Source organism: Podarcis liolepis, assembly GCF_965112155.1.
Source record: "Podarcis liolepis genome assembly, chromosome: 5".
Taxonomy (NCBI): domain Eukaryota; kingdom Metazoa; phylum Chordata; class Lepidosauria; order Squamata; family Lacertidae; genus Podarcis; species Podarcis liolepis.
The window spans coordinates 89,120,002-89,136,697 of record NC_139556.1 but is presented as its reverse complement, the minus strand read 5'-3'; the positions used below and the strand labels follow the sequence as shown (position 1 = coordinate 89,136,697).

The 16,696-nt window shown below is 46.4% G+C and overlaps 1 protein-coding gene and 1 long non-coding RNA gene across 2 annotated transcripts in view; both read left to right on the top strand.

The window, feature by feature from the left end:
• Window positions 1-14,618, top strand: part of SPATA16 (spermatogenesis associated 16) — a 157,039-nt gene extending 142,421 nt beyond the window's left edge. Inside the window, exon 11 of the mRNA XM_083504227.1 lies at window positions 14,300-14,618. Coding sequence (XP_083360353.1) covers window positions 14,300-14,422 — 123 coding nt within the window. The 3' untranslated portion in view covers window positions 14,423-14,618. The remainder of the gene's footprint in view (window positions 1-14,299) is intronic.
• Window positions 1-16,696, top strand: part of LOC310707497 — a 579,039-nt gene that overhangs the window by 462,211 nt on the left and 100,132 nt on the right. The window lies entirely within an intron of this gene.

The window sequence follows — 16,696 nt, the reverse complement described above, 5'->3', positions numbered from 1 at the left end:
CCCCTTTTATCTACTAGCCAACCGTCTGGGCCCTTTGCGAGATGCCTGCTAGATCTAGCCTTGACCTGAGCAATCTTTAAGCATTTCAGACATAAATGTTGCTTCTTATCTCAAGGCAGAGTTGGGAGCTTATTCCATCTAATATTGCTTCCCGCAGGTGGAGAGCGTAGACGGGTGGAGAGATATTCTGAATAAAAACATCCCTCTCAAGTTTTTTATTTATTTTAAAAAAAATCCATCTTGCTGATTGAGGAGCAATTGCACAGTTCAGTGTCCTCAACTTAATCCACTTACCTTGTGAAAAGAGACTTCATTGCCGCCCGACAGCATTTTCAATAAATGCAGAGAAAATATTTAACTGTTTGTAATTTCCCCCACATTATCGCAGACTAATATAATAGCATTTTTTTTGTGTGTCAAATGTGCACTGCTCCTTTCCTCTGTGGCTAAATGAACCATAGGCCATCTCCTTTTCTGTAGTCAATTTAGAATTAACATATAATGCCGAATAATTGACTTGTCGGCCATCCAGCCATTTACAAAGTGAATTATACCTTTCATCTTCTCCCAGTGCATGAGGATGAAAAGTGCTTTAAGGTTTCTTTGGTGTTGCGCAGAAAGCAGGAAGGTACAAGTGTGTGCCATCTCTGCAGAAAAGAAGGGGGGATATAAAATGAAATATAAATACCCTTCAGTCACAACCTTCTGATAAAACGTATGCCTTGGGGATCTAGGAAACGAAAAGATTTCTTGCGAGCAAGTAACAAACAAAAGAAAGAAATCAACGCTTGCTTTGAGGGCCATTAATTCTAGCTCCTTTCCATCAGTGGCCAGAGTGTTTTCTAAGCAGCCTTGACATCAGAAGGAAGGAGCATCTCAAGCAAAAAAAAAAAACAGTTCCCCAGCTTCAAAACCAGCTCTCCCAGTTTCACAATCACCCCAACTGCTTTGCACATCCTCCCCTTGCAACAGGGTCCCCTCAGCTGAGAGAGGGTGTCTGCCCAAGGCAAACGTTGGAAGGTGGTAGCTGGCAGTGAATAAGTCTTGGCTTCCAATGGCTTTGACTTGGTTCTCATGGCCCTGTGAGATCAAGATGCATAACACATAATGTTCACATCTTCAGATAAGTAGGCAGGATGGAAACAACAGCCAGCACATACTGTCGGTGGGCAAAGCTGATCTCATTGGGATTAGATTTCGCCCCTTGCTAGGCTTCTAGCCTTTATACGTAACCATCAAGCAAATATTGTAAGGACACGGAAAATGCAAACAAGATTTCGTTCTTTCCACACAGAAGCCGCAGTCAGCATCATTTTAAAAGGGCTGGGGTGTCGCGGCCATTAAAAGGCGGCCATTTTAACCTTTAAAATGGCCCCGTGATCTATCTGTGGCGAGTCTCTAATGCCTGAGCCGTCTATTTGCACCATGTACGGCTTCCCTCTCACATTCCTGGCATTGAGCGCTTCCCAAGAGCCCTTCGAGATCAACCTCTGGCTTCGAAAAATGACAATGTCTGCAGTGCAGTTACGAGCTGCCAGTGCTAAAAAATCTGAAGCGCTCGGGAAAATTTATGGACGGCGTAAAACGAATTGGATTTAATATCAAATTAAATAGCACAAGGAATAAACTGCACCAAGCCTATTATCTGTTTACATATTTCATTCCATTAAAAAAACCCTCACTTTTTATTTCTTGTTGAAGCTGCCACGGCACTTAAAACCTGGCACCCAGCAGATGTTTTGTGGGAAAGGGACGCCCTCACTGCCGAAGGTGGGCCTTGTCTGCCAAAAAGTACCTGAGGCCTCGTCCAGGCAGAACCATCTGTTCCTCTGGGCTGACAGAAAGCCAAGTGAGGCATTTGACTTTGGCCGCTAGCCTGTGAGCTGGGGTTGCTTATTTGACCACCAAGGCCTGGCCCTATATGAGATTTTACACACACACACACACACACACACACACACAGTTCATTTACAGTGGTACCTCGGGATGCGAACAGGATCCGTTCCGGAGCCCCGTTTGCATCCTGAACAGAACGTAAGATGCAACTGCGCGTCTGCACGTGCGCGGGTCGCATTTCGTCACTTCCGCGCATGCGTGTAACGTCATTTTGACCGTCTGCGCATGCGCGAGCGGTGAAACCCAAAAGTAACGCGCTCCGTTACTTCCAGATCGCCACAGAGCACAACCCCAAAATACTTATCCTGAAGCGTCTTTATCCCAAGGTATGACTGTACTTACCAAATCCAAGCATCAATCAGCAGTTTTGGGTTCTCAAACGAAAAACTTTCCAAGGAAAACCAGAGCTATTAATAAACCCATCTTTCCTCCAAGAGTCTCGATGAAGCATACACATCTTCTCCCGGCACCCCCGTTTTATTTTCACGGCAACCCTATGAAGTAGGCTAAACTGAGAGGCAGTGACTGGCCCCAGGTCACTCAATGAGGTTCATAGCCAAGTAGGGAAATGATCCTGAGTCTCCCTAGATCATAGTGTCATAGCATTGTAGAGTTGGAAGGGACCACGAGGGTCAGTAGCGTCGCAACAGGGGGCGGTGCGCCCAGGGAGCCATATCTGGGGGGGTGACAAGAAGGCACCCCGCGGGAGCTCCCGGCGGTGTGAGCAGCCATCACACCGCCGCAGCCACATGTGGAGGATCCTCCATTCGCGGCTGCAGCTTTGAGCAGAGGATCCTGGTACCGCTTTGTACAAACCGCTTTGTACAGTCACATGCATGCGCTGTACACAACAATGCCGCACATGCGCTGTACATAGCGGTTTGCCACCGGCGCTGCTTGAGCGCTGTACAGACTGTGGTGGGATCCGTTGCCGCTACAGCCACATGTAGAAGATCCTCTGTTCGCGGCTGTAGTGGCGACGGACTGCTATGTACAGCGCATGTGTGGCATTGCTACGTACGGTGCATGCGTCATGCATAGCGATGCCACACATGTGCCCTACATAGCGACGTCCTGCACCAGATGTCTTTTTTAAAAAAATATTTTTTATTAACCGGCCAATCAAATCAAATTAAATCACATCACATAAGTTCCGAATTACAAAGCCGAATTTTAAATTTTGTTGGGGGGACCCATATTTCAAGATCCGAAGGGGGATTCTGATCATCTTCTTGCTACTGCATTAATGTCCAAATCAGACCAAATCAGTCCAAACAGAGTTCATAATTCTATCCAGTCTTATCTTGCTGTTTCCACATCACATCTTGTTCATATATTTTCTCTTTTTCCTTTATGATCTCTTCTGATAGTCTCCTTAAGCTGATAAACACCAATAGTAATCCTGTGTGAATTTTTCCGTTCTTCCAATCCTCAAATCGAGATGGTTTCCATATATCATCACCTTCATAGATAACATCACTCTTTCCATCATTATCTCGTAAAACTGTCGCTCTTAAGTCCTTCTGAGGAGTTTCACCCACAATATAAAAGCAGCTCTATTTCTCTATTTCTCCTCCCAGACTCAAGACCTCCGACAGAACTTCCCAATATGGCGACGGCATTTTTAACTGCATCATTCCAGAGCTCTTGTACATTCCACGCTCTTCTCAAAACATGCCTTGGTTCGAAAGTTTATCTCCACACAGTCTTAAATCCGCAGCTTAAGTCCTTAAAAGGACATTTCTGACTCGTGAGGGGAGGGGATTCTTGTTAAATCACATAAGGAAAGAAAGGAAAGTTTTTTTCCCCTCCCCCATCAGTCATTTGCCATACTGTATCTTGGCGTATCTTCTCATGATTTATTCTTGTCTTGTTTTATCAGAGATCTCTTCTGTTAGCAGTCTTTACTCCCCCTCCTTCCTTGAAATATGTGCAATTAGCTTCATTCAAATTGTTTCTTTTGAAGTTCTTGCAGCTAGTGGCGCGGATCAGGGACGGCGTCCAGGAGTGCCGGAATCCCACAGGAGGGCTTTGTGCCTAGTGCCCCCACCCCCACAAATTCGGGGGTGGTGTTAGGCACAGCAGGCAAGGGCAGTCCGCCCCCACCATCCTGGGGGGGGGTAAGGAGGCTAATTACCCGCATCATAGCCTCCAAATTACCTCGTGTGGGTCAGAGAGATGTTATTGTCAGCCATCTTTCGATGCGCCCCCTAGCCTGCCCCAGATGTCATGACACCTTCGTTCGCCCCTGACGAGGGTCATCTGGTCCAGCCCACTCCAATGCAGCAATCTCTTGCCCAACGTAGAACTCAAACCCATGAACCTGAGTTTAAGGCTGGATCTAGACACATCAAAGAAGCATATCAGTTAAACACGTTGCAAACTTTGTATGAGAAATCGGGTTGGCAAAAACAGAACTCCACAGCGCCATCTGGTGTCACAGTGTTAGAATGCATAAACAATACATATAAAGCAGGTTTTTTCCTTTGCCAATGTAGCTGAGCCCTAAAAGTGTCTCATGCTCTTCCAACTGAGCTATCCCAGCAGTCCTCATATGGGGCACCCAAAGTAGCTCACAGACCTGACTTTCAAAAATAACAATAACATGCTTTTTAAACGAAACAGCTAACTTGCTAAAAGCAGCAGCTGCAACGAAACAGCAACAAAAGCACATCAACAGAAAAGCATACGCCTTTGTTCAGCATTTTATTTACCGTATTTTTCGCTCTATAAGACGCACCAGACCACAAGACGCACCTAGTTTTTGGAGTAGGAAAACAAGAAAAAAAATATTCTGAATCTCAGAAGCCAGAACAGCAAGAGGGATCACTGCGCAGTGAAAGCAGCGATCCCTCTTGCTGTTCTGGCTTCTGGGATAGCTGCGCAACCTGCACTCACTCCATAAGACGCGCACACATTTCCCCTTACTTTTTAGGAGGGAAAAAGTGAGTCTTATAGAGCAAAAAATATGGTACCTTTCTGGGGGCTTAAATGAGCCTCTTGAAGGTGCCACCATTAAGAAGGTTCCGTCTCAGGTGCTCCTCAAACACACCTCGGAGGGCAGCAGGACACAAAGGGCATCTCTGCTGGCGAAAGGCTCTTCCTCTGAGCAGCGCCTCCAATAATTTAAAGCCAGGAAACACTTTCATCTGAAACAGCCCAATTCTGGTGACAGCAGCCCTGGCAGCTTCAATGAAGACTTGCTCTTTGATATCCCCCCGGTTGCCACCTGCCAACTGCATCGCTTCAACCTGACATCCAGGTCTCGCACTTTAAATGCTTTTCAACAAAGCAAACAAAAAAAAAAGGAGCCAGCATTTCCCAAGGAGATGCACCTTCGTGCCTTCCCCCCTTTTTTTTCTTTTAGAAAAAGCAGATGAACTGGCAACTTGAAAATGGTAAAGAGAGGGAAAGGGCTGATGTTCTCTCCCGCCTCGAGTTTGCTTTTTAGAATGAAAAGTGCAGGCAGAATGCCATCAGCTAGCACTGTAGGATGCTATAAGCACCTAACATTATTATTTTTTGGAGGGGGGGGATAGTATTTTCCACCTAATGTCTTGTCAAGAGGCAGAGTTTGGTGTGCGTTTGCTTTCTCCCCATCCTGTTCACACAGTGATTTGGTGCCTGCATGGACCAGCAACACGCAGTTTAATTATACAGCTTGATTGGCTTCAGTGCTACAGCAGGAACATCATCAGCCGGTTGTGGTGACATAACAATCAGTTATGCAGTCAACAGTTCCTCCCACCCTTCGCACAGCACAACAGAAGATGATGGTTCTGAAGTCTGCTCCTGACAGATGAGACAGAACTGGAATAAATCAGGGATGTACACAGGATTCAGTTTGGGCCCTGATGGATACAGCCCACATGTGTTTGAGGTGCCCCATTTATTTCAGGGTTCGTGAGAAGTCCACTTACATCATTCCAACCTACTGGGTCATCAAAAAGTGGCTCTCTCTTTTTATTTATTCTTTTGACAGAAGCGACTAAAATCTGCAGAAATGGCTAGCCCTCCAAAGTGGGTAATGCCTTCCTGCACACCTTCTCAAGTTCAATGATGATGATTTTTTTTAAGAGAAACATATATAACTTTTCTATTTTGGGACGGAATTGGGTGGAATTTGCAAGCCAGGTCAGCTGGTCTGTGAGCATAAAGGTAAAGGTAAAGGGACCCCTGACCATTAGGTCCAGTTGTGACTGACTCTGGGGTTGCGGTGCTCATCTAGCTTTATTGGCCGGGGGAGCCAGTGTACAGCTTCCGGGTCATGTAGCCAGCATGACTAAGCTGCTTCTGGCGAACCAGAGCAGCGCACGGAAACACCATTTACCTTCCCGCTGGAGTGGTACCTATTTATCTACTTGCACTTTGACGTGCTTTTGAATTGCTAGGTTGGCAGGAGCAGGGACCGAGCAACGGGAGCTCAGCCCGTCACGGGTATTTGAACCACCGACCTTCTGATTGGCAAGTCCTAGACTCTGTGGTTTAACCCACAGCGCCACCTGCATAAATCTCATCAAATTTGAGATAGATAGTTTTAGCTGCAAGGGCAGTCGTTACTATAACAAACAGAGTGGGTAAAAATGGAATGACTAAGGGTTTATCCACACTTAGGTTTCACCCCGTTATTTCTGGGCACAGGTCCACATTTTCAAGTTCCATGTCCCAACACTCTTTTGCTTTTTTGGCCCCAGAGTTTTCCCCACAAAGACTTGTTCTTTAAAGCTGAAGCACAACAAATGGCATTTTGGGTTTGCCGTGGGTTGCTGTTTGCTCTGAATCAGCTTGAAGAGTGGGGTTGGGTTTTTTGGCAAGGGAAGCTCCAGAGCAAAAAGAAAAAGAAAGAGTGCTCAGACACAGAGCTTTAAGGTGAAGACCTTGCCTGGACGGCATGTTTGCCCTTTGTGTTTTGTTGGTGACGTTTATGTATAAGGGGTTTATGCCTGCAAAGAAAAGGTATGATAAACTGTTAGGTGTGCTGGTTAAATTTGGGCGTGTTTTTCCTGCAGCTGCAACTGATTAAGCATATAAGAGTGAGTCAGCAAGTGTAAAGCAAGTTTGCTCATGGCCAGAGCCTGGTCTATGTTGGAACGCTACAAGGAGACTCTGTGCTGCTGGAAGAAGAAGAAGAGTTTGGATTTGATATCCCACTTTATCACTACCCTAAGGAGTCTCAAAGCGGCCAACAATCTCCTTTCCCTTCCTGCCCCACAACAAACACTCTGTGAGGTGAGTGGGGCTGAGAGACTTCAGAGAAGTGTGACTAGCCCAAGGTCACCCAGCAGCTGCATGTGGAGGAGCGGGGAAGCGAACCCGGTTCCCCAGATTACGAGTCTACCGCTCTTAACCACTAAACCACACTGGCTCTCATGTAACCTATAAGCTGCGGAACTGCTTTATACTGTCAGCAAAGGGACTGACCCTACCTAGAACTGTCTGGTGCTTTTCTGTTCCACTGGCACACTCTGCTGGCATGCTGAATGGGCATTCTGCACATACTCCCCTAGAATAAACATACTACAGCAGCAACCTGATGTGTAGCACTAGCAGCGGGATAACGCAGTTAATCATTCGGGCACAGAATTCCAGCTTTCTCTGACCTTTATCCAAAGGGCTAAGTTGTTTATATAGCCTCTTGCTTCCCTCTTATCAAAGGAAGCAAGCTGAGACATGACTCAGCAACGAAACACCCAGCTGATGCTTCACACGTTCCGCCTATAGGTACCAAAGTGGGTTGCACATGAAAAGCGGTCCACAGCAATCATGTTCTTCCCATACAATGAGAATCCTAAAGCAAGAGATGTGGCGGAATGTGGAAGGGCCAGCCTAAGTGTGAAGCATCATGATGCCATTGCTTCAGGCAGCAGGTTGCAGATGGAGCAATGTTATCTTGCTTCCAGATCCAGCCTTCATCATAAAACTGCAAAGCTGTCTGTTTAGGCTGCAGGCTACCGAGGGAGATAGTTCTTTCCTGCCTTCATTCCCTGTCTCCGTGCTTCAGTTTAAAAACACTGTCCAGAGCAGGAGTAGGGGGGTCACTGCAGGTTCAACTGAGACCAAGTAGTACTCAAAATGGCAAGCGCAAGCTGTTGAACCGGAACTCGGCACATCTTATTTATTTTATTTAGAGAGATTTAAAGGTAAAGGGACCCTTTACCATTAGGTCCAGTTGTGACCAACTCTGGGGTTGTGGCACTCATCTTGCTTTACTGGCTGAGGGAGCCGGCATACCGCTTCCGGGTCATGTAGCCAGCATGACCTAGCCGCTTCTGGAGAACCAGAGCAGTGCACGGAAACACTGTTTACCTTCCCACCAGAGCGGTACCTATTTATCTACTTGCACTCTGATATGCTTTTGAACTGCTAGGTTGGCAGGAGCAGGGTCCAAGCAACGGGAGCTCACCCTGTCACAGGGATTTGAACTGCCGACCTTCTGATCGGCAAGTCCTAGGCTCTGTGGTTTAACCCACAGGCGCCACCCACGTCCCTTAGAGAGATTTAAAGGTAAAGGGACCCCTGACCATTAGATCCAGTCGTGACCGACTCTGGGGTTGCAGCGCTCATCTCGCTTTATTGGCCGAGGGAGCCGGCATACAGCTTCCGGGTCATGTGGCCAGCATGACTAAGCCGCTACTGGCGAACCAGAACAGTGCACAGAAATGCCGTTTACCTTCCCGCCAGAGTGGTACCTATTTATCTACCTTCTGATTGGCAAGTCCTAGGCTCTGCGGTTTAGCCCTCAGCGCCACCCGCGTCCCTTAGAGAGATTTACGCACCGCTTAATCAAAGGGCCCTCAAAGCAGTGCACATGATAAAACTGGGGATAAAACACAGCTAAAATCTACAAAGCTGTTTTTTTTATATAAAAGTATGCATAGAATAACCATCGTTAAATCACAAATAAAATCAGCAAGACTTTTAAAATGAATATAGGAAATAAATTATGTGTCTGGGTTGTTGGCATCCATCTGTCTTGAGAGAGAACGGTGTGTGCCTCTGGGGGTGAAGTCAAACCACTGCATTTGCAGCACTGATGTGACCTCCCCAGCGCACAAGACAGTATGGAGCCCCAGATGGCAAGAATCCCCCTCTTAGCCTCTCTGATGTGGTCCAAAGAAAAGCAGAGCAATACGTTTGCCACCAGCCAGGAAATGCCAGAAGGAAGAGTTGCATAGAAAGCACCATCCAGTCGTCTTAGGGACTCCACTCTGGATTTGTGTAGGGTTTGCTCCTTAACTTTTTCTTCTCCCAAAGGTCTCCCACAAGGCAGTGGAGGTTTGGGATCAGGGTTTTCCTTCTCCTAGATAGGCTACCTTCCCATCTGGGTAGGCTTGTGGAAACAATAACTCCTCAGCTAGCAGCAATCGTCCTTAGCTAGCAAGACCGATGGTCAGGGATGATGGGAATTGTAAGCAGCTGGAGACACAAGTTTGGGCTGGGTGTAATAAATAATAATAATAATAATAATAATAATAATAATAATAATAATAATAATTTATTATTTATACCCTGCCCATCTGGCTGGTTTTCCCCAGCCACTCTGGGCGGCTTCCAACAGAATATTAAAATACAACAATCTATTAAACATTAAAAGCTTCCCTAAACAAGGCTGCCTTCAGATGTCTTCTAAAAGTCTGGTACAGTGGTACCTCAGGCTACAGACACTTCAGGTTACATATGCTTCAGGTTACAGACTCCGCTAACCCAGAAATAGTACCTCAGGTTAAGAACTTTGCTTCAGGATGAGAACAGAAATTGTGCTCCGGCGGTGCACTGGCAGCAGGAGGCCCCATTAGCTAAAGTGGTGCTTCAGGTTAAGAACAGTTTCAGGTTAAGAACGGACCTCCAGAACAAATTAAGTACTTAAACTGAGGTACCACTGTAGTTGTTTTTCTCTTTGACAGCTGGTGGGAGGGCGTTCCACAGGGCAGGTGCCACTACTGAGAAGGCCCTCTGCCTGGTTCCCTGTAACTTGGCTTCTTGTACTACAAAGCACAGCACAGACAAAGCCCCTGGCCACTTTTAATTGGCCCAGGGGCAATGTTGTGCCTTGGGCCTGTGGTCTCAAGTCTTCTGGGTGCGTAGAAATGCACCTGCCTCCAAGGAACATCTTAAGCAAACAGGCTGGTTGAGATGGGCAAAAGCAGTCCTTCAGATACTGGAGTATGATGGAACACCCAAACCTCTGGGAAACGCTGGTGATGATGGAGTTGTTTAAGCCATGCTAGTTTGACAAGGCAGACAGGGCTACATGAAAGCTGTATGTGTATGTGTGCGCAAGTCCTATCCTTATACATAACAGTAAACGGTATTAAAATTGATTCATATATTCAGCCAGTCTGTTGTGACCACACAGAGCGCAGGAGGGAATCCACGCTCCACCAGGTTGATGTCAGAGTGATATATTAATTTTACCTTTTTAAAAAAAGAAAAGGAGCCGAACAATGGGCTTTGCAGTAGGAATTCTGTGCCCATGCATCTCAGAAATGAGGCGATGGGGTAGCTTGGCGTACAATTAATAGCAGACTCCAAGCTATCTTGTGCTCACTCTATTGGGCGATTTGCATTTCTGAGAAAGTGGAGCTGCCTATGAATAAACATGAATGACAACGATTTGCAACTATGTGAGTGTGAGCGTGTATGTGTGGCATTCATATAAGACACCTGGTTGAAGTCCACATCTGCGTATATAGAGATGCTCTTTTGAATTGTTTTAAAAGCTGTTCATGATGCATGAGGTTACAGGGAATGATACGCATTTCAACACTCCACTTATTAATATAATTATTGGTTTGATCTCGATGAAGATGCATGGCATCTGCAAAAATTATCATTTCGTGTCCTTCTTTTCCCCTATTTTTTTTTTCCTTTTCCTTTTTCTTAAACCGAACCCTCTGGTGAATGATATATCTCAGGAAAATGTATTTATTCAGAACTTCATTCTGATTTAATAGAAAAATGGTTCTTGCCATGGCAATGTGGAATGCACATTTTTCTCCCCGCGCTGACTTTCAGCCGGAAGCGCTGGCTTCTTTTCTGTCGGCATTCTCTTTCTTATCAGGAAAACTTGCTCAAGATTAATTTTCCCAGCTTGCCTTCCTTTTAAACTGGCTGTTTTTCAATGCCAGTTAAAAGACAGCGTTTTGATAAATTCCCCATTGCTATGGCGCACAAGCTGAATGAAGGCGCCTGCATCAGTCTATCCCACATGAGGAAAACAACAGAAGGCGCATAAAGGACCCCTACGTATGACTGCATGTAAGCATTATGTGTGAACTTTGTCAGATGAGGCAGGCTATCCCAATTTTCTTAAGAAGGGAGCAGAGGTGGGCAAAAGACAACATTTCACACATAATGCCCCCGGTCTAAAGACACTTGTGGCATGGACCAATGGTACCAAATAGTATGGGAAACAGCCCTACTAGAAAAATTAACCAATAAACTGAAACTGACACGGGGACAAACAGAAGAAGACGCCTTTATGGCTCCCCTTTATCACATACACAGCCCAACAAGACAATGACAAAAATCCACCAACAGCATACAAATCAGTATGGCTGACCTGATCCAAAACACCCACCTACCCCACTGACACACGAAAACAAAGATCACCACAGCCAACCACAAACAAACAACCACACCCTAGGCCAACCCCAACCTCTCTCACCACCAAAGGAACACAAGTGATTAGCAGAGGACCTGCACAAGCAACACTGACACCAAACCCTACATAAAACGTAATAGAAACATCGCCACCAAACCCCACCCCCACCCATCTCCCACCCCCTCCACCCCTTCTTTTTTCTCCCCCTAATGTCTCAACAAATGAAACAGATTTGTAAAAATGTTACATGGAAAAAAATACGAGAGACATTACACATACTTCTGTAAAACAAGAAAATCTTTAATTAAAAAATGAAAGGAAAAAAATAAAGACACTTGTGGCGAGATCCTCCCTTTTAAACCATGCAAGAACTGCACGCACGAGCCAATGCAGACAGACCACCTAGGGTTTTAAAAATAAAGTTGGGTTTATAGTAGCAGAGTTAGAAGAAGATGGAGGTACCCGGTCTCACCACCTGTTCTGTCTCCCACCACCCATCCTGTGACGTTAACTAGCACTGAAAGTTTACATGCATTTACATGGATGGCGTTGGGATTCTAAACCTACATGGTAGAAGCTAGTTTCTCATGGATACGTCATGCAGGAGACAGAGAGGGATGGCTGGAGCTTGGGAGTTTTTCTGGAAAACACAAAATGTATTTTCCCCTGTCTTACCTGTTGGTCACAACCCTGCCCTCTGCTGCCTAGAGGCATGCAAGGTTGCTTACACCCAATAGTCCGAGCCAGCCCTAATTTTTTCCCCAGACCGGTGCCCTCCAGATGTTAATAATAAATAATAATAATAATATTAATAATAATAATTTATACCCTGCCCTCCCCTGCCTGAGCCGGGCTCAGGGCAGCTAACACCAGTAAAATTGCAGTAAAAACATAATGGGGGGCGGGGACAATTTAAAATACAGGTTAAAATGCAATTTAAAATGCAGCCTCATTTTAAAAGTAGCCCATAGATCAAAACCATAAGGGGAGGGAAACATAAGGGTCAGACTGAGTCCAAAGCAAAGGCCAGGTGGAACAGCTCTGTCTTGCAGGCCCTGCGGAAAAATGTCAAGTCCTGCCCTAGTCTCTTGTGACAGAGCGTTCCACCAAGTCGGGGCCAGTACTGAAAAGGCCCTGGCCCTAGTTGAGACCAATCTAACCACCTTGCGACTTGGGACCTCCAAAATGTTGTCATTTATGGACCTTAAGGTCCTCCGCGGGGCATACCAGGAGAGGCTGTCCCATAGGTACGTGGGTTCTAGGCCGCATTGGGCTTTAAAGGTCAAAAGGTAAAGGGACCCCTGACCATTAGGTCCAGTCGTAGCCGACTCTGGGGTTGCGGCGCTCATCTCGCTTTATTGGCCGAGGGAGCCGGCATACAGCTTCCGGGTCATGAGGCCAGCATGACTAAGCCGCTTCTGGCGAACCAGAGCAGAGCACGGAAACGCCGTTTATCTTTCCGCCAGAGCGGTACCTATTTATCTACTTGCACTTTGACATGCTTTCGAACTGCTAGGTTGGCAGGAGCAGGGGCCGGGCAACGGGAGCTCACCCCGTCACAGGGATTCGAACCGCTGACCTTCTGATCGGCAAGTCCTAGACTCTGTGGTTTAACCCACAGTGCCACCTGTGTCCCTTTTAAAGGTCAAAACCAGCACCTTAAACCTGACCCTGTACTCCACTGGGAGCCAGTACAGTTGGTAAAGCACTGGATGAATGTGATCCCGCAGCAAGGACCCCGTAAGGAGCCTTGCCGCAGCATTCTGCACCCACTGGAGCTTCTGGGTCAGCTTCAAGGGCAGCCCCGCGTAGAGCGAGTTACAATAATCAAGCCTGGAGGTGACTGTCGCATGGATCACAGTGGCCAGATCAGGGTGATCAGTTTTAGACTATGAACCACCTGGAGCTAACATGGCCAATGGTCAGCAATAATGGGAGACATAATCCAAAACATCTAAAGGGCAGGCATGTCTACTGTACAGATTTAAACTGGTTCCTAGCATGCCTGTTGCTCGTGGCCTTCTACAAAAGACACTTGGAAAATGTAGTTCTGCAACAGGACTAGGGATCTTTACCTGTGAATTCACTGTCTCCATCACACAATGGTTGCAAGTCCCAAGAATATTTGGAGAAAGCCAATACAGATGATTTCTGTCTTGTTTAAAATTATAATACGGAAGCTGTTGAACATATTCTCTGAACAATACTTCCTATGATTTATTAAACCAGTTTTGATATAATTTTAATGTGTGTTTTAGAGGAATCTTCTGGCTTGGATTTATTTTTGGCTCTTTTGTTAAGTTATTCAGTCCAGAAAGCTAGGTCAGTATAGTTGTCCACATCCTACAAAATGGGAAGAAATTCCCTTAGCCCATCATTTCCATCCTGGGACCCAAAGCAGTTTAGGTGAACACGACACTCCTGTTGTAGATGTGAATGCAAGGAGTTTGGCCATCTGTCTTGACACGGGGGTGCAGTCTCCAAGGACAAGGCCCACAGATAAAGTTTCCAAAGAAAAGTCACATGTACTATTTTCTGTTGTTTGGGCTCACTCTTGTTTTTGCTAAATTAGGCTCCGCAGCTCAGGCACCACTGCCTATCTGTAAAATGGAAATAGCAGAGACCTAGCTCACAGGATGTGCGTGAAATATGCCTTTCAAGGTAGAATTTTACATCTAAATAATAATGCCATCATTTCTGAAGGGAAAGTAATCCATTTAACAAAGAAATGTTGTGTATCTGCAAGCAGGCGGATGCCGCATTGTTTGACAGTCCATATCCTTTTATGTTTGCCTACAGGTTGGAATAATAGAAGACTTCTTATACCAATTAGAAGATAGTTTCTTAAAGACCAAAAAACTCAGAACAGCAAGGCGGCAGAAAATGAAAATGAAGCAGCTTCAAAGCAAACAGCCATGCTAGGCCTACTGGGGGAAGAGGCCCCATCCTGCACCAGAGATGGCAAGAGAGGACATTAATATAGCAGGAGTCTGACAGCTGGGACAACAAAGGCCGGCCTTCAAATTAATGAGGTGTCCTCTCCATAAGGCTCATCTTTTAGCAACAAGCTCCTGCACTTCATTAGTCTCATCTGACAGGAATAAAAACGTTCATGGGATGCTTGACTGGATTCTTATGCAGAATGGGCTTGTTTATCCAAACCTGGTGGGGAATTTGGATTGCTGCAACATCCCCTTGCATTAGGCATATAACGCAACCAGCCAGGTCTTGCGAGAGGTCTTTTGTAATCCAGATTTAAGCAAAGCACGGGAACGTAAGGAGGGGCTTTCCATGTGCGAGGTTTTGGGGGAGGACCTGCAGCTCAGTGGTAGAGGAACTGCTTTCCATTCCAAAGGGCCCAGGTTTAATACCTGGCATCTTCCAGCAGGGCTGGGAGACTGTGGCTGAGCCTATGCCCCGTGCTGCCCAGGGCAGGCACGCTCCCGAGGGGGGAGGGACACGGAGGGTGCCCTCCCAGGTGCGGGATAGCCACTCGGATGCACGGAGCGGAGCGCACGCCCTGCAGCCGGGGGCAGAGCGAGCCGCCCATGGCAGACATTTGGCACGCCGCACGCCCGTGACTCCCAAGCCTCCCCCCAGCTGTCAAAACGAAGGGCAAAGGGTGTGCTGGTCCCGTGGGTTACCCGAGAGGCGAGGTCCAAGTCCAGTCCCTGGTCAAAGGTGCAATGAGGAGGCAGTCCGTAGTAGCTGAAGCTGGGTGCAGGGCAGGGAGTCGGGTGAGGTCAGGAACAGGTTTGCAAAGAGAACTCACAGTTCTTGAACCACAGTTCAAGAAGGACACTGACAAACTGGAACGTGTCCAGAGGAGGGTAACCAAAATGGTCAAAGGCCTGGAAACGATGCCTTATGAGGAACAGCTAAGGGAGCTGGGCATGTTTAGCCTGGAGAAGAGGAGGTTAAGGGGTGATATGATAGCCATGTTCAAATATATAAAAGGATGTCATATAGAGGAGGGAGAAAGGTTGTTTTCTGCTGCTCCAGAGAAGCGGACATGGAGCAATGGATCCAAACTACAAGAAAGAAGATTCCACCTAAACATTAGAAAGAACTTCCTGACAGTAAGAGCTGTTCGACAGTGGAATTTGCTGCCAAGGAGTGTGGTGGAGTCTCCTACTTTGGAGGTCTTTAAGCAGAGGCTTGACAACCATATGTCAGGAGTGCTCTGATGGTGTTTCCTGCTTGGCAGGGGGTTGGACTCGATGGCCCTTGTGGTCTCTTCCAACTCTATGATTCTATGAACTCTCTCCCAAAAGAGAGCCTCAGTTTCCTTTATTTTTTAGGTAAAACTTGAAATTTAGTTGTTGCTGTTTTAAAAGAATATATTTAGAGACCCGCCATAACCCAAAGTGCTATCATTTACATAACTTGTGTGTGAACCCAGCACTTCTTTCAGGCTATTCACGTGTAGCTTCTTTCTTTTGCCATCAACTGCATCCCGATCAAGCTTTGGCTAGCATGGTTGGCTTCCTCCTCCAGATACCTGTGGTTTTGTCACCACCCACCCATGGAATATATTGCCTCCTAAAACCCAGCAAGGTTTTCGTAAGTCCCTAAATCAAAATGCATGCCGAAAAATAAAATAAAAGCCACACGAGCCCACCAGCACGATAACAGCTTGAATTATGCAACTGCGACTCAAAGAGATTGTGTGATGGAATCAAAAATTGATCAACTGTTTTCTGCATAATCCAAGGTGGTATGGACTCTGAGATGGGACACAATGGCGGAACAGGTAATTGTGCGGTGTGTTTTTTTTGGGGGGGGGTTCCTAACAGGCTGACACATGTTCCTTTCTGATGAAGGCATGCGAGGTAAATAGGAAGGCGGATGCCACAAGTGTCATTAAAAATTGCCTTCTAATTTTTTCCAGCTTGCTTAAAGCACCAGGTTCGGAAAAGAAAACTCTCTGGTGCTGGACCTCAAGGGTCTCATGGCACTTCCCTTGTCATGCAGCTGAAGAACAAAGTTGCCCAGGGCTGGCTGGAGACCTTTGGCCACCTGGAGCGCAAAGGGCAAGATGGAGCCCTCCTTCCAAATCTATGTATAAGATCCAACCAGTATTAGAGTCTCACTTAAACCATGGTGATAGGATAGCTTTCTCCACTGCATCCGAGGACAACAGGCTAGATCAGGCCTTATCCTCTAATGCAGAGAAAGCCAACATGGTGGCCTCCA